Genomic DNA, 18,934 nt, shown 5'->3' with positions numbered 1-18,934 from the left:
CATCCAACACAATGAAATCTGTAATTTGTCAGACATTTCAAACGACTAATTTAGCGTGTGTGAGGCTTAAAGGACAACCGAGGTGACGTGACATGATGAGATAGACGTTTATGTACAATGCCAAGCACAGTAATAACGCTGTATTCCTTTTTTTTTTCCTTTCTCTGCCTGAGAAAGTTAAACACTAGGTATGAGTTTCTGCCTGGGTCAGGACTGGGTCAGACTACAGCATAACCCCAACAAGGAAAAGAGCTGGCACATCCAAAGTTAATCTTCATTGGTTCTATGTAAAAGAATATGGCCAATGTTTCGGAGCCACGGAGGACCCCTTTATCAAGGCAATGTTTTCTAGGAGGCAAAGATCTGTCTGCTGCTGTGCAAAAGTTCCTGCAAAGGAAGTGGGAGTCTGGCGCCTATAAACATTCACAGATAGCAATGTGTGTTGTCTGGGATCAACAAACTTCAAAAGAACCGGCACCGCTGTAAGTGTAAATATAGCTCTTTATTCCATATAAAATGGCAGCAGTGACAGACCGCTGTTTCGGGTGAATACCCTTTCTCAAACTGCTCCAAGCCAAGAATATTCACCCGATACAGAGGTCTGTCACTGCTGCCATTTTATATGGAATAAAGAGCTATATTTACACTTACAGCGGTGCCGGTTCTTTTGAAGTTTGTTGGTCAGTGCTACCCAGGAGGCACTGGCGTGGAACATATTCACGCTACTTTTTCCATTTTTGTTGGTGCTCCCTTCCATCTGTTTGTTGTCTGGAATCAGCAGCAGCTGATAACCCCCACCATTAAGTAATTTCAGCCATAAAATACTTTCCTGTCAATAAATGGCTTCTGAGAGCAGGAAAGAGATAAAAAGGGTCAATAGTTCATAGACTTGAGTTCTGACATACTTCAACGAAGGTGTCATTGTGCAGAGACAATGAAACAGTAAAAACTTGATTTAAATATAAAATAAACCGGTGGGATATCTAAAAAAATAATTTTGGAGACCGAGGATAGATACAAATTGTTTTTCTCATCCGTTTATTTTCACCTTGGATGTCCTTTAAGGATTTATAAGTTCAATTGCAGACCACATTGGGGAAATTGCACTCGTGGAAAACAATCAGGTAGAATGAGAAACCCTACCCAATCACCATCCCTTGCTCCAGCAAACTCCATGTCTGCCTAGAACTCTGCTCCTACTGTTTGTGGAGCTTTTGCCTCATAACAGCGGATGTGCCTGAAGGGAAATCACGTTTACATAGCTACATAGTTGCTTTACTCCAGACCCCTCACGCCTCTGTAGTAAAAGTGACATGGAAAACATAACACACCATACAAAATGCCTGGGACAGAAGAAGGCAAACAGAGGGGTCTGCACATGTTTAACATTCACTGGTAGCAGCTGCTGGGTCGTCATAACTTTTCTCTCTTCTTGGCCCAATGCAAAATTATGCAAAATGTCTGCAGCTTAAATAATGGACCAATTAAATGAAGCCGAGTTAAGATTTGATTGGCCCATTTTCAAACTGCATGAATTTACATTAACGGCATAATTTCTGCACCAATTTGAAATTATTTGCTTCTGATTGACCATCACTTGTTACCACCTTTGAAACGAATGCCCTCTTTAAAAAAAAAAAAAAAAAAAAGAAAAAGAGGCAATCGACCACTGTAATAAAGTCAATTAAATTCTTATTTTGGTGACTTATGCTTTGTATGGCTATGGATAGGCATCATAAAAAATCTGAATATTCCTTTATAAATATGGTAATACTGAAGATGCGATACACTTTTTTAGACAGGTGAAGAAGTAGGAATCTGTTAGTAGATGGCCACTGCTTTTAAAAAAGCCCTTTGTGCAGTGCAAAATTGCAAAAAATGTTTCAGAGATGGTGAATTGCCACCCATGTCTTAAAGGGATACTTAAGTCAAATAAAAAAAAATTAGTTTTACTCACCTGGGGCTTCCCTCAGCCCCCTGCAGCTGTCCGGTGCCCTCGCAGCATCGCTCCGATCCTCCTGTCCCCGCTGGCGGCTCCTTCCGGTTTCGGCGACAGCCGCCGACAGGCTGGGAACGCTAGTGATTCTTTGCGTTCCCAGCCACAATAGCGCCCACAATAGGCCGCAATAACAGCATAGAGGGTGCTATTGTGGCTGGGAACGTGAAGAATCACTCGCGGTCCCAGCCTGTCGGCGTCTGTCGCCGAAACCGGAAGGAGCTGCCGGCGGGGACAGGAGGATCGGAATGATGCTGCAACGGCACCGGACAGCTGTAGGGGGCTGAGGGAAGCCCTAGGTGAGTAAAACTATTTTTTTTTTTATTTTACTTAAAGAGTAACTGTCAGGCTGCAGAAGCTAATTTAAACCTCTATTCTCCTGTGTTAAACAGTTTAGAAGGAAGCCAGAAAGCCATTAGTGAAGATAAAAATCTCAGTTACCTTTGATGTGTGCTTATCTTAAAGGCTGTTATAGACCCATAAGGACGCAAGCCGCATAGTAAACTGCAAAGCATTCTGGGGCCCTCCCCTCGGCTGCTAATGAGACGTTACAGCAGCTTCCTAATCAGTCCAGCGCGAAGCACTGATAAATCTCCGGGCAGAGTACACTGCAGGAGTCAGCTATTGTTCCTAGCCACATGGCTCATTAATATTCACTGCACACTGTGTTATTCTGTACGAGCTCCTCTGTGATCAGGAAGCAGGCAGGACATGACGACACATTTGGCAGAAAAACATGGAGCCTGCCATGAGCTGTCAGGAGCATCTATCTCTGCATATACTATATAAAAATTCTGTGAAATCCAAACGTGGACAGTGAAATGCATATGTAATGTAAGTACAGCCAATCTTTAGCTACTGATATATGTGTTTATTTTCTCTGAGACCTTATACCTAACAGCTCCTCTTTAAGTATCCCTTTAAGAAACTCAGCCAACCCTTTACAGGACAAGAGTGGAAATATGTCAAGTTGTAGAACAGGCATGGCCTGGGACTAGCCATTATCAATGAGATTTAAATCATTCCTAATTGATTATGCAAATTTTGTATGCAAATTTGTGCAGCTTGAAATTGAACCAATAAAATTTTACCTCAGTGGGATATGATTGGTTCCTTTTTAAGCTGTATAAAGCTGCATCAACTCAAAATTATTTGCATCCCATTGACCATCCCTACCTGGGACCCTCTAGAGTGCTTTCAGCAGCGATTTAGGCTTTATAGGAATCGCCGGCAATTCCACAACCACTTCACTGCTGAAAGTGAATAGCCATGATCCAACAGGAGCGATTTGCCAAAATCGTACACCCTGCATGCAGCATTTTCAGAGGGATTTCATGAAAGAAAGCAGGATCCAAAATCACTTTCCCTGAAATCATTTTGCAATTGCAAGTGGGTCCCAGGCCTAAGCGTGTTCTTGGTTAGAAATGAAATATCTCGCCCTAATAAGTCATTCAGAATTTATTTTTTTCCCAAAAATTAGACTTACCTCCTATAGAGAGGTTCAATAGTTTTATGAATAAGGTGACACAGTGCTAGCGCTATCGACTTATGAGACGTGGCATAAAAGGGGGGCATCTGATCCATTATATTCTGCGCGTGCTGCCAATCTCCAATCTTAAGCAATGCTTCAAGTAATCCAAGTTTCTGGTTGTCAGGGGCCTGCAAATATATTGGTTACAGTAAGTAAGTATCTCATTACCATCTGCAGCAGTTTCTTGTTGAACAGGCATAAATGACTTCTGCCCCCAGACAGCAGCAGCATATTGTAGGATTATATTTAGCACTGGAAAGCCAGAGAGAGATCTCCATTACAGGGTAAGCCTCCCAGAGCTCGGAGAACCTGCTTATATAATGCATTTGTTCCCATTACAACACTCCCAACACAGTGGTGTTATGTAGCAACAATTTATCTGAATAAATCACACTGTTACCAATTAAAGAGCAAAAAAATTACATTTGAAATTGCGCACACTCCTGGGATAGAATACAAGTTACCAATTTACAAACAGCACAAGATGTACACGCAGAAAAGCATTATAACAGGACTGCAGCCAGATATTAATTTTGGTAATGAAGGAGAAAAAAAAAGGAGGAAGAAAAATAAGACAGGGTTGGATCTCCAAAAATGAGACATACTTAACCCCCTCCCCCTCTACTCACACATTCTAAAATGTGTACAGTATCAATGGCAAAGTGAAACAACAAAATCTACACAGAGTCAAAGTCAACGATTAAACAATTTCACTTTGTGGAGCTGAGAACTTCAGAGCGTCTTGAAGGTATGGGGTTTTTGAAGGAGGTGTTCAAATCTTACATCTACTAATAACAACAAGGGGAGATTTTTGTTTTTCCCAGCACTTTGGATGTATTAGCCTATCACCAGTACTTAAATTCCTTGGGGCTTATAACAGCAGTTATGGTCACAAGTTATATTACAATATATAGAAACAACTCAAGAATGAAAGTTATATTACAAGTTATCTACCATTTAGTGTCCACCATTATGATCTATAACAGATCTAAATCTAAGTCCACACAGAGGGAAAATCAGTCCAGCATGATATTCACTATGTCACTTTCACATTTCATGGCAACATTAGCAAAATGGAAATTGAGCTACATTCAGACAGATGTCAGTCTTCTAAAATGCTTATTTGCCTGCATTTGGAGCTATTATATGATGTATTTACATAACTGTATCAAGCCTGCTTTCAAATGTTCCCATTGCACTTTAACAAAAGTTCTTACAAAAATGCATAAAACATGAGTTTATATGGCAGCATGTAACTTTCGTAACCTAAATAATACACCAAGTTTAGGGAACCACTTTAAACTATTTTCTGGGAATAAAAAAAAAAAAAAAAAAAAAAAAGAGAAAACTCAAACTACAAGTCAGCAAATAGTAAAGATTCTGGTGTGTTTAGACACTTTCTTTGCGAGTTAATAATTTTACCACTGAGCATATAATCAAATTATGCCTCCTTCAACAATAAAATATGAATTAAGATTTCGGTTCTGCTCATTTGCGGTGCCTCTCGAGTATTGTTCTGCAATTTTATTTACATTCATGGCACTAAACTAAACAAACCATGAAATCATTTCACACAATCCAATTTAAAAAGAGAGCTAAAGAAAAAGTATCAGAATAACACCAGACCCATAAAGCACTGGAAGCAATCAGAAAGTTCATATGGGTGCACTGGAAGCCACATTATGAATATCAAACGGTAATTGTGATAAAAGAAAAACAGAGCCATGAAAATGAAGGATGAGTGACACAAATGTCTTAATTGCGACCGATATTGAAGCTGAAGCTTGGAAATGCTTTTGCATTCATCTAAAGGATGACCTTTGTTTCTGAAATCTTAGAACGGATAATCTTTGTGCGGCGGATCAGTATGAAGCCTTTGGGGTTTGTGAATATTATAGCAATCTATGTACACTATGTGGCCAAAAGCAGACATCTAATCTAATCTATGCATTTAGCCATTTCAATCACATCCAATAATTACAAAACAAGGGCATACAATTAAGCAAACTGCTATACAGACTCCTTTGAGGAACATTTCCTATAGAATGTGTCATATGCAACAGCTCTGTGACAGTAATATGTTGTCAGATAGAAAGTCCCGCTAGGCCCACTCAGGTTATTTATTAGTTCAGTTACTTTTAAGTGGAGACATCTAGGAGTAATAGAAACCTAACAGGCAACTTAAGCTCCTAGAACAGGACCTGTGAAGGAGTCACAAAGTCATTCTGTCCTTGACTACAACTCTCTACTTCTCTATAGAGATCAAAACTGCCCCTGGAATCGACTTCAGCACAAGAACGGCTTGTCATGAGAATTAAGAGTCTATGATAGTACAGTTGCACCCAAGTCTAAGATCACAACACACAAAGCCAAGCATTGACCAGACTCTGGTACAAAGGAATTGTGTTGTAGTACAGAAAGAATGGTCTGGGATAACATGAACCTCCCCCAATATCAATGCAGTGTTACACAGTGAAGTAGGCAGGGCTGGATTTAGTAGCACTAGACATGGGCCCAAAGGAAGCAGTGTACTGAGACTTATCAGTCATTGGTTTGCCAACCCACACTCACCATCTTGGAGCTGCACCAACATCACCGCCCTCGAAGCATAGAGTGCTGTATGAGGGGGCTGCATGTGACTGACTATCCCACCTGGCCATCCAGCTCTCAATGATTCAGTGGTAAAACCAGTGCGGTTCCAGAATGGTGAGCGTAGGCACACCAGGATTAAGAAGGGGGGGGGGGGGCAGCAAGCAGAACAGTTTGCCCGAGGGAGAACCAGCATTCCCATCAGGATTTAAAGCACAACTATGTGAAGAATATTGTGGCTGCCACATTTATTCCCTGATAAACAATACCAGTCTATTTGGCTACAGCGGTGTCTGAATCACACTGGAAACAAACATGCAGTTAATCTTGTCAGATCTGACAATGTCAGAAACATCTTATCTGCTTCATGCTTGTTCAGGGTCTATGGCTAAGAGTGTTCCCTCTTACACTTCAGTTGTCCTTTAATGTAGGTTTGCGGGTTTAGAAGTGAGCAGAGTTTAGGGTGCCAGAACTTCTGTGCCTATATGTAAACCCGGCCCTGGAAGCAGGTGTCATAGATACTGGTTGTACTCTGCAGGATGGAGGGAAAGTAGTTAGGGCCTCTTCAGATTGTAACCAATCAGGACCGTCACCAAAACGAGAAGTTGTTGGTCAGTGTTCATTGATCTAACATCAAAATCTGACTTTCCTGACAACTTCATTGTTACTATGTTGTCATTCAGAGCACAGTATGAAGTTGGATGTATCCAAAGTCAAAGAAACAGAATTTACCTTCTCAGCCTTTTCTTCATCTTTCTCCTTTTCTTTATCTTTGTCTTCATTTTTATCAGAAGACAGGACTACCAAGTTGAGCCTTCGCACAAGCTGCTTGGCTTCTATAACCTCCTTCTTGTGCTCCTCAAGGATGGTGCTATCTAATGGCAGAAGCTAGAAAGAAAAGCATATCATTTAAAGGTAACAGCACCTTTAGTACAGCCTGCCCCATAAAAAATGTATAGTAAACAATAACTATGGGTGCCCATATACTGTATTACTGGATTTTTGGCACGGATATTAGGCCATTTCCATGCTTGAATCTGTGTGGCACTAAAAGCATTTGATTCCCCAAAGAGCGATGAACGCCTGGCGGGTGTCCCCCCAACGGTGTTTGTGTGCCAACACCCCCCCCCCCCCCCATCATGGCAAGTGTTGCCTGCTCACCTGTCCACTCTGGCACAACTCTTGCCCTCCTCCTTTGTCCAGCATCTTTTAATTATCACTGCAAGCGCCTGTACCATGCGACACCAGCGCATGTAGTGACGTGAGAACATGCACTGGGGTCATGTTGTACAGGACCTTGTGGCGACAGGATGCTGGACACCAGAGGAGGCGAGGATTGGTGCTAGCGTGGCAGGTGTGTTGTGAAGAGGAATTTCAGGTGTTGGGTCAGCAGTACCTGTTTAGAAGCATACTTGTAGGCACCAAAGTAAATCTGGCCCTCGTGTGCCTCATAACACAGGTGTCAAGCCCCACAGGCAGAATTACCCCCCCCCCCCCCACACACACACACACACTTTATGTGGCCCTCAAGAGCTTCACATCTGCATGATTGTAAGCAGTAAAATTAATTGAGAAAATTAATCCATGCTTTATACTTGTGTCTGTACAGGCGGCTTTTGACATGGACACAGCAGGCCACTGCAGATTGATATACATGCACAGAATTTTATGACTTGTGCACGTGTACCATTTTATCTTTATTCATATATTTTCTGGAGTGACAATATATTTAACCTCCCTGTCAGTAAGCCCGAGCTGAGCTCGGGCTATGCCGCGCAGGAGGATTTCTCAGGCCCTGCTGGGCCGATTTGCACACTTTTTTCATTGCAACACACAGCTAGCACTTTGCTAGCTGCGTGTGCACTCTGATCGCTGCCGCTCCGCGCCGATAGCCGCCGCCACTCGCCGCTCCGGCCCCCCCCCCCCAGACCCCGTGCACTGCCTGGCCAATGAGTGCCAGGCAGCGCTGAGGGGTAGATCGGGACTCCCAATGACGTCACGACTCGACGGGGGAAGCCCTCCCCCGTCGACGGGGGAAGCCCTCCAGGAAACCCGTTCTTTGAACGGGATTTCCTGATCAGAGATCGCCAGAGGCGATCGAAGAGGGCGGGGGGATGCCGCTGCACAGCGGCTATCATGTAGCGAGCCCTGGGCTCGCTACATGATTTAAATTTTTTTTTTTTTTTAAAAACTACTCTGCTGCCCCCTGGCGGTTTTTAATAGACCGCCAGGAAGGTTAAGCAACAGTGCCCATCTTTAATTTTTTTTACTTTTATTCTCTAACTACATGCAGCCTCCCCATTTCCTGTTGTGATTCGCCGATTAGGTCTACTGTTTGCGCATATTGGTGTCAAGCATTAAAAAGCATGGCGTCTTCGCCCTTCCCACCCATACTGAAAAAAGCTGTGAGCAAGCATTCTTTTTTGCGAGACAACTGTTAGTGATTTGGAGCTGCCACCCCCCTCCACTCCCATCTACCTGCCAGAGCATCTTACAATAAACATGTAACATCCGGTTTGCTGCAAGCAGATTTGTGGAATACAGTATACAGCACAGGTTTCTGCTCTCCATTTCCTACTTTCTTTTACTGCAGATGACAGCACGCTGTCTTCCTATAAACAATGTGGCACGCAACTAACACCGTGATGAAGATTTTGGAGCCTCAGGTGATTGTGTTTGACACCTCGCCTTATAACATTAACACACATGTAAACTAAGATATATATTATACAGTGGTGTGAAAAACTATTTGCCCCCTTCCTGATTTCTTATTCTTTTGCATGTTTGTCACACTTAAATGTTTCTGCTCATCAAAAACCGTTAACTATTAGTCAAAGATAACATAATTGAACACAAAATGCAGTTTTAAATGATGGTTTTTATTATTTAGTGAGAAAAAAAAACTCCAAATCTACATGGCCCTGTGTGAAAAAGTGATTGCCCCCCTTGTTTAAAAATAACTTAACTGTGGTTTATCACACCTGAGTTCAATTTCTGTAGTCACCCCCAGGCCTGATTACTGCCACACCTGTTTCAATCAAGAAATCACTTAAATAGGAGCTATCTGACACGGAGAAGTAGACCAAAAGCACCTCAAACGCTAGACATCATGCCAAGATCCAAAGAAATTCAGGAACAAATGAGAACAAAAGTACTGTAATTAAGATCTATCAGTCTGGTAAAGGTTATAAAGCCATTTCTAAAGCTTTGGGACTCCAGCGAACCACAGTGAGAGCCATTATCCACAAATGACAAAAACATGGAACAGTGATGAACCTTCCCAGGAGTGGCCGGCCGACCGACCAAAATTACCCCAAGAGCGCAGAGAAAACTCATCCGAGAGGCCACAAAAGACCCCAGGACAACATCTAAAGAACTGCAGGCCTCACTTGCCTCAATTAAGGTCAGTGTTCACGACTCCACCATAAGAAAGAGACTGGGCAAAAACAGCCTGCATGGCAGATATCCAAGGCGCAAACCACTTTTAAGCAAAAAGAACATTAAGGCTCGTCTCAATTTTGCTAAAGAAACATCTCAATGATTGCCAAGACTTTTGGGAAAATGCCTTGTGAACCGACGAGACAAAAGTTTAACTTTTTGGAAGGTGCGTGTCCCGTTACATCTGGCGTAGAAGTAACGCAGCATTTCAGCAAAAGAACATCATACCAACAGTAAAATATGGTGGTGGTAGTGTGATGGTCTGGGTTTGTTTTGCTGCTTCAGGACCTGGAAAGCTTGCTGTGATAGATGGAACCATAAATTCTACTGTCTACAGAAAAATCCTGAAGGAGAATATCCGGCCATCTGTTCGGCAACTCAAGCTGAAGCGATCTTGGGTGCTGCAGCAGGACAATGACCCAAAACACAGCAGCAAATCCACCTCTGAATGGCTGAAGAGAAGCAAAATGAAGACTTTGTAGTGGCCTAGTCAAAGTCCTGACCTGAATCCTATTGAGATGTTGTGGCATGACCTTAAAAAGGTGGTTCATGCTAGAAAACCCTCAAATAAAGCTGAATTACAACAATTCTGCAAAGATGAGTGGGCCAAAATTCCTCTAGAGCGCTGTAAAAGACTCATTGCAAGTTATCGCAAACGCTTGATTGCAGTTATTGCTTCTAAGGGTGGCCCAACCAGTTATTAGGTTCAGGGGGCAATTTCTTTTTCACACAGGGCCATGTAGGTTTTGAGGTTTTTTTCCTCACTAAATAATAAAAAGCATCATTTAAAACTGCATTTTGTGTTCAATTATGATATCTTTGACTAATAGTTAACGGTTTTTGATGAGCAGAAACATTTAAGTGTGACAAACATGCAAAAGAATAAGAAATCAAGAAGGGGGCGAATAGTTTTTCACACCACTGTATAAGTTATATATACTCGAGCTATATAAAGTCTTATAAAAAGGTGAAGCTGTAATAAAGCTTATGGGAGTTTCTCTAGACTTACATGTACATAAAGGTCTTCCAAATCAATAAGATTTTGTTGTAAGAGAACCGCAGCAACTCTATACAGTGATGAAGGTGTTTCTCCGTTGGGCTCCTGAAAAAGTCAGGAAACAAAAGCCCACAATTAAGAAAACCGCAAAATATGCAGTCAGTAGATAAAGGATTCAAGGAAAATGTGTACATTACCTGGTAAAACTTGAACTTGAAGCCAAGAATGTGACACAGCGTCTGAGGCTCACACATACCCATATAAGATTCAATTAATGGGACAAAAAAATCATCATGGTCTGGCCGGCATTCATAAACCTCTAAGATGATGTCCAAAACTCGATTTGGATCTAAGTTAAAACAACCTTAGAAATGAAAAAGAAAAAGATGAAAATTATATGCACGATGGCTTAAAAGCTGTAGTATAGCCAACCATATTTTAACACGTACGATAATACATTTGCATTAATAAGCAAAGCAAAGTTTTGTACACTGTATGCCTGTACTTTTGTGTGTGTATGCAATTTACATTACCTGTCAGGCTTGTGTAAGACAGCATCCAGATCTAGTAGCTTTTAATTGCCAGGAAAGTGCGAGTTCCTTTCCCAGTAGATCACCTAACCCCACCCACCTTCTCCCACTGCACTCTTTGTGGACAGCACTGCATCTACAGTGTGTAAAACACATTTCAATTTAAAGTCACATGTACTTCTCATCACCTGCTCTGCTTGCAGTAAGAAACCAGTTTTCACTGCATTTTAAATGTAATTTATTAACACACTGGGGAGAGTGTGGTAAGGGTGAATAAATTATTATAAACTGAGCAGAGAGAAACTAGACAGTACTTTAGATTGAGACTATGGCCTCAAATTACTAAGCAGTTTAGACTAGTCTACAGATCGTTTTTAGTCTACTGATGGTTTGGTCAGTTGCATCAAAGGGGAATTCACAATTACCAAACGTTTTAGACCTGTTTTTATACCTAGTCTAAAACATTTGGTAATTGGGTGGGTAAAGCAGGGGAAATTATCAAAAGATGCAATTCCCAAACGAGTAGTTATGACTGACATCATTCTCCTCTGATGAGCTCTCCTCTGCATACAATTAAAATCCATGCATAATTACATCAAAAGGTTCCATCCTCACATCTAGAATACCTCACAGAATTACTTTACCTACAGAAATCAGCTGGTCTAATCTCTGTCAGAAAAAGTGGGCGTGGTTACTCCTTGTTTGCCTTTGTAAATTGTGTAATTACTGAATGTTAGACCAGGTCTAAAAACAGGTCTAAAACATTACACCAAACCATCAGTAGACTAAAAACCATCTGTAGACTAGTCTAAACTGCTTAGTGAATTGAAGCCTATGTAGAGCTGTAGTGTAGAAGTACTGACTAGTATGAGTCCATCTCTCTTGGTCTTATAGAGGAAGTGGGCAGGGTCAGCCCATTGTTCACAGCGAAAGAGTGGTTAGTTTCCCCACCCAGACTACCTCCACTGGGTGATAATGGAATTGAGGAGGAAATTTAACAGTTCACAGGCTGTTAATCTATTCAGGTAATCCAAAAAGGAATAATGCAACAATTGTTTTATGTGAAACACCAAAAACTTAGCAAAAACTCGGTATACAGAGGCGCCAGAGTAGAGTAAAACGTTTTAAAAACCACTTAAAAGCAGAGGGGGATGTTAAGGTGGACTCACCTCCCTCTTACAAAAAAAGAAAACTCACTAGAGTCTCGATAAAACAGAATTGACAAATAATTTATTCAACTCCACAAATGCAACACGTTTCGCGGGCGTGACCCCGCTTCCTCAGGCAAAAATGGGAGCACAACTCAGTGGGTCAAGCAATAGGTTTGAGCGCGCTGTCAAAAATGAATACGTTAAAGAGACTGAAGCGAGTCTAAATTCCACTTTTTTAACATGCAGTCATGTTAAGAACAATAACCCCATGCTAAACGAGGGGTTTATACCCCCAAATCCCCCCTGCAAAATCCACTACTTTCTTGGACGTGGATTTTGCTGCTCATGGAGGCAGAGCTATGAGCTGCAGCTCTGCCTCCATGGGCGTCAATTGCCGAGCGGATCTCCGCCTCTCCCCCGCCCCTCTCTGTGAAGGAAGATTGAGAGGGTAGAGGAAAGGCGGCGATTGACGCGCTGAGAGGCAGAGCTACAGCCCTAAGCTCTGCCTCATCATAAAGCGCTCCCTGGAGTTAGGAGAGGGGATTTGGGGGGTATAAACCCCTCGTTTTGCTGCGGGATAGCAACGGTTTAGCAGGGGGTTATAATTCTTAACATGACTGCATGCTAAAAAAGTGAATTTAGACTCGCTTCAGTCTCTTTAACATGGTTGTTAAAATATATAAAATAATATACTAAAGACCTGGAAAACAATCTATGAACCAATACTAGTCATGAAGGGGTTCTGAAAAGAAGAATATTGTGAACAAGTCATGTCATAGACCAGTGATGGCTAACCTTGGCACTCCAGCTGTGACAAAACTACAAATCCCATCATCCCTATGCCTCCCCGAGTTATGCTTAGAGCTGTCAGAGTATTGCAATGCCTCATGGGACTTGTAGTTCCACCACTGCTGGAGTGCCAAGGTTAGCCATCACCGTCATAGACATTCTGGAGTAACATAAGGAAGAGGATCCCATCAGGGCTCAGAGTAGACAATGCGTATGTGCATGGCAGTTTTAAGTAGGAATGGAAACAAAAAAAAGAGGATCCCTGCCCGATTATCAAACCAAGAACATATGAAAAGACAAGCACTTCTGCAAATGATAATTCAAGCAAACACAAGCCTACGTTTCAGGACACAGAGATCCCTTCTTCAGGACAAATGAGTCTGTTAAAGAGAGTCTGAAGCAAAAATAAATATCGCTTCAGACCTCATAGTTAGCAGGGGCATGTGTGCCCCTGCTAAACAGCCGCTATCGCGCCGCGCGCCGCTAAACGGGGGACCCTTCACCCCCAAATCCCCTCGGTGCAGCGGGGGAGCGCTTCCTGGTTGGGGCAGGGCTAACCGCCGCAGCCCTGCCCCACGCGCGTCTGTCAGCGCGTATCTCCGCCTCTCCCCCGCCCCTCTCAGTCTTCCTTCACTGAGAGGGGCGGGGGAGAGGTGGCGATGCACCGCTGATAGACGCGACTGGAGGCAGGGCTGCAGCAGTTAGCCCTGCCTCCAGGAGCGACCAATTCCACGACCAAGTGTTGCGGGGGTGGGTTTGGGGGTGAAGGGACCCCCGTTTAGCGGTGCGATAGCGGCGGTTTAGCAGGGGCACACATGCCCCTGCTAACTATGAGCTCTGAAGCGAGATTTATTCTCGCTTCAGAGTCTCTTTAAAGGGGAACTGAAGTAAGAGGTATACAGAGGTTGCCATATTTATTTCCTTTTAATCAATACCAGTTGCCTGGAATTGCTGCTGGTCTATTTCTCGGCAGTAGTATCTGAATAACACCAGAAACAAGCATGCAGCTAGTCTTGTCAGATTTGACTTTAAAGTCAGAAACTCCTGATCTGCTGCATGCTTGTTCAGGGGCTATGGCTAATAGTATTAGAGGCAGAGGATCAGCAGGGCTGCCAGGCAACTGGTATTGCTTAAAAGGAAATAAACATGGCAGCCTCCATATACCCCTCTCTTCAGTTGTCCTTTAAATGTATCAATGCACTCACTAGCAAGCAATATGGTCTGTCTTTCATATGTTTATGGACTGATAGAGGAGGTGCTGTCAATCACCTTGACTAGAGCATGCCAGTCATTTGGCTCATACTAAGGATGTGCGGGTTGTTACTTATAGTTGTGTCTGATTTTCAAAGTGCTTTAATGCATACATGTGTTTAAGCAGCTGGGAAACTTGGGCGCAGGGTGAAGCCAAAACACGGCTCACCCCGCTTGCACAAGTCCTGGCAGCATTTATTACTATTCCCCCTCCAGGCCGCCATGGACGCAAGGGGGAAAACGTAATTCGGCTGTCAGCTATTGCTGGCGACAGAATTGCGCTGTTTCTAAAGTAATTAGGGCTCCGTCTTTTGTAGGCACCCAAATTACTGTCTGAGCACCACTTTAGCTGTAATTCCTATTGCGGCATCTAAATCTCTGGCGCATTTTTTCCCTTGCTTTGTTCTTTTAACACTCATACCCATAACAGCGATCCTATGCAGAAACACACTCTCTGAAAATTATTTCCCCAGACACTAGTCATGAACTCACATCTCTCACATGGCAATGCCTAGGCAGCAATCATTGCCATTTGTCATGTGGCTGGAGGCCAGTGAGAAAGTCCAAGTCTGTAAGGGCATTAAGGTGCTGAAGTATATGTACAAAGAGTGAACATGTCAAAGCATCTCTACTGCAGCACCCATTTATTCAGCGCTTTATTGCCTAAAGCATTCCAAAAGGGATGCTGTTTGGCCAGTACTATGCCCACCACCCTTCCAACCACCTGTGCCTCACACTGCTAAAATGAAAGCAGGACACACATAATTGGAGAACTCAGAGCAGCTTTCTCCTTTAAGACATGCAAACAACAAAAACAGAGTAAAAGAATTACCACATCAAAGAGCAATAGCTAGCTGGCATGCCCATCCTTACCAATTAGGGATTTGATATTTTCCAAGATTAAATCACTTGTTATACTCCCAGACAGATCTTGTCCCAGCTCTGCAATCAACTTTGCATATCCTTCATTTTCTTCTCGTAATAAATTGAATTTCTGTTGCTTATAACTGCAGAGAAAGAACACCAAGTAAGAAACCGGTATTTTCTGTGAATTAGTTTAATGCTCAATAACAAACCTTTGCACAGAGACAAGAGATAGAAAGGACAGAGAGATGCCTTTGTGAAAGTTCTTGCCAAGCACTGGGCACGCTGATCTTTTCTCCCATCTGCTGAAAACGGCTTACAAGGACATTACAAAATATTCTGATGACATTTGCCTGTGGAGACTGTGTTATAAACACCAGAAAACAATACAAATGGTAGTATTTGGGCCAAATGTGTTCTGTTTGAGCAGCTCGGTCTGGACTCTTTTTCTAGGAATTGCCTGGAACACCACTTAATAATCCTTTCACTTTGCCATCCAAAATGATGGTCAATACAGCCTATGAATCGACAAGGCTTAAAAGGACAACTCCGCTTGATAGACAAGTATGTCTGGATATAGCATGCCAAATCTACACACATGGAGATTCCAGTAAACAATCTAGAATGCTGGCAGGACTGAGTCATTGGCAGTTAATATAGTATACTTGTCACTCCGTTCACATAGATAAATATCTGCAAAACATTATGCATCTACTACAGGCTATAGACATGCCAGGCCCATGGGCTATGCCAAGTTGGGCCAAACCTCTGAGGCGTCACTAGGGGGAGCAGGCTGCACTGGGTTTCACCATCACAAGGGGTGACAACTGGGAGCCTAATGCAGAGCTGTGCGAGCAAAGCATGTGGTGACATCAGTATACTGGAGGCACATTCTTCCCTCCTCCTCATCTCATCCAGACTCCATGTATCCCCTGCACCCGCATCTCTGATCCTGTGATGTCAATACATTCATGCCAGCAAGAAGTAGCAACGCAGTGCTGGGGGAGAAACATTAGGAGATATGGGGTGCAACGATCCAGCCTTTATCACCCTCCGCTGCAGATTATTTGCACTGAAGGAGCTGGGGGTGAGACAGGGCCAAGAAAGACTACCTAAAGGAAACCTAAACCTCCCCCCAAAAAATGAGTTTCACTTACCTGGGGCATCTACCAGACCCCTGCAGCCATCCTGTGTCCTCAGTCACTCACTGCTGCTCCGGTACCCCGCCGCCAGCTAGTTTCATTTTTACAGACTCTGAGTCGGCGTCCCGCCACACGTACCTTTGCACGCGTACCTTTGCACGCGTTACCGCTGGTGCAGGAGGCTATTGTGGACGTGCACACGTATTTTTATACATGTTGCAGGTGCAACGCGTACAAAGATATGTGTACACGTCCACGATAGCCTCCAGCACCAGCGGTAACGTGTGCAAAGGTACGCATGAACGGAACTAGCTGGCGGTGGGGGAACGGAGCAGCAGTATGTGACTACGAGGGCACAGGATGGCTCCAGGGGTCTGGTAGAAACCCCAGGTAAGTGAAACTTTTTTTTTTAGGGGGGGGGGGGTATCCTTTAATACAGATATTAGTGGGAATGGGTGGGCAGGCTATTTAGTATTACTACTTTTGTAAGGATGCAAGAGGAGATAATGCAAAGGCTACCAAATACGGGCATCTTAAATAAAGAAGGGAGGTGGGCAGTGTTGAATAATACAATACAGGAGAGTTAAAAAAATGTATTCATTGAATAAAAATAGTAATGATTTTTATAGGAGGATATGAAGTTCATGAGATATATCATTCAATATATGTAAACTACATAGTTGACACGCCCTGTTTTCAGTTTATGGATAGCTATGATTCATTGTGTATGATCTGGGGTTTTCACATTGAGTTTACTGCCCAATAGTGTCTTATAAGACAGGCTTGAAGTTTTTATTACCAAGCCTATTTGTTTGCAAGGGTCTTATTTTTGATGTTTGAACTGTGATTCTTTAAGAATAAGCTTACCACCAGAAGTACTTTATAACATTCTACCTGAAATATAAACTTGATTACATTCTTTTATTGGATTAATATACTGATATAATAAACTATTGTTAATTTTTATATTTTTCTTTCATATTTGTACCAATATAATGGGAATTGTTCTATAAAAGAACTCAAAGTGGGCATATCTGTATATCAGAGATCAAAATAACTTGGGAGTCCTCTTGCCTTAAAAGGAACCTTAAATTATTTTAATTATTTATAACCACACCTTAATTTCCCCGACAGCAGACTGCCTAATACTGATTCTTTGGAGTCTGTCGAAACACTCATTGGGAATGTGGTAATGGGGAGCACAGGACAAAGTTATGTAATCGTGTTTTTTTTTTGGGGGGGGGGGGTGTTAACAGCACATAAAAAGACATAAAAGTGAAGGGGTTGGATACAGGGGTATGGTGGGAGAATGTGAGAGTGTGTGTGTGGCTTGGGGGGGGGGGGGGGGGCGGGTGTGAGGACACACATTACTCATACAATAGAGTGAGGTTTGGGGGTGCAAACTTCTACCCAATATGGAAAAGGTAGGAAAAAACGACAGAGTGTGTGTTACACCTTGCAATTACGACCATGCTTTAAAGAGGATCTGTAATAAAGAAAAGTGCTCCTGGGGGGTACTTACCTCAAGATGGGGAAGCCTCTGGATCCTATTGAGGCTTCCCAGTTCCTCCTGGGCAGCATTGATCCAGCACTGGCTCCCTTGATCCAAAGTAGATTGCAATAGTTATGCTTAGGACCCAGCGCAGGCACAGTACCACCTTCCCAGTCGTGCTCTGGTTGACATAGCTGAGCCCGATCAGGTCTGCTCTACAGAGTCTGATCAGGCTCGGCTACTTCCGCCAAAGCTCGAGAGCAAAGATGGTACTGCGCCTGAGCTGGACCCCAAAGGTAAGTATTGCCGCGTGCTGCATGTGCTACTGGTGCCTGCGCGCATCTGGTGACATCGCTGGAAAGGGGCTACACAGGATTAGGCGGGAAGCTTCATAAGGATCCAAATGCTTCCCCCTCCCGAGGCAAGTACTCCATAGGGACACTTTTTTCCCTTACAGATTCTCTTCACCTTCTTAGTGGTAACCCCGAGTCAGGCTCGAGACGAAAATTCGCAGCTCAGAGCAGTAACCCCAAGCTGGATCCATGGGAGGTGTGTAATGTGTAGGAATGCCGCAGATCTATCTAGCGGTACGGTTTTTAGGATCTAAAAGCTTGTGATCAATTGCACTGCTTTTAGACAATAAAATTTGGAAGTAATCATACAGCCGGGGATGTTAAATGCAAACATGATCTCAGAACTCAACTACACTAGATGCATCTATTTAAATTTTCCAACAAATCACCCTAGATAGGTCATCCCATGCTGATATGGCAGGAATCCCATGCTGCTATAACACAGGAATCACTTGCACTGTGAACTAGCCCTGAATGGCAGGGATCACTCGCACTGTGTGAACTAGCCCTAAATGCCAGCAATCACTCGCACTGTGAACTAAATGCCAGCAATCACTCGCACTGTGAATTATATGCCAGCAATCACTCGCACTGTGAACTAAATGCCAGCAATCACTCGCACTGTGAAACAGCCCTAAATGCCAGCAATTACCCGCTCTGTGATCTAATGCCAGCAATCACTCGCACTGTGAATTAAATGCCAGCAATCACTCGCACTGTGATCTAATGCCAGCAATCACTCGCACTGTGAATTATATGCCAGCAATCACTCGTACTGTGAACTAAATGCCAGCAATCACTCGTACTGTGA

At 43.1% G+C, this 18,934-nt stretch overlaps 1 protein-coding gene across 1 annotated transcript in view; it reads right to left on the bottom strand.

Annotated features, from left to right (window-relative positions):
• Nucleotides 1-18,934, bottom strand: part of THOC2 (THO complex subunit 2) — a 202,565-nt gene that overhangs the window by 130,981 nt on the left and 52,650 nt on the right. Inside the window, exons 7-11 of the mRNA XM_068251182.1 lie at nt 15,146-15,279; nt 10,749-10,915; nt 10,564-10,656; nt 6,849-7,004; nt 3,483-3,655 (exon numbers count right to left, since the gene is read on the bottom strand). Coding sequence (XP_068107283.1) covers nt 3,483-3,655; nt 6,849-7,004; nt 10,564-10,656; nt 10,749-10,915; nt 15,146-15,279 — 723 coding nt within the window. The remainder of the gene's footprint in view (nt 1-3,482; nt 3,656-6,848; nt 7,005-10,563; nt 10,657-10,748; nt 10,916-15,145; nt 15,280-18,934) is intronic.

This window comes from Hyperolius riggenbachi, chromosome 8 (assembly GCF_040937935.1).
Source record: "Hyperolius riggenbachi isolate aHypRig1 chromosome 8, aHypRig1.pri, whole genome shotgun sequence".
In the NCBI taxonomy this organism is placed as follows: Eukaryota; Metazoa; Chordata; class Amphibia; order Anura; family Hyperoliidae; genus Hyperolius; species Hyperolius riggenbachi.
The sequence above is the reverse complement of the archived record's forward strand: the minus strand, read 5'-3'. Positions and strand labels throughout refer to the sequence as shown.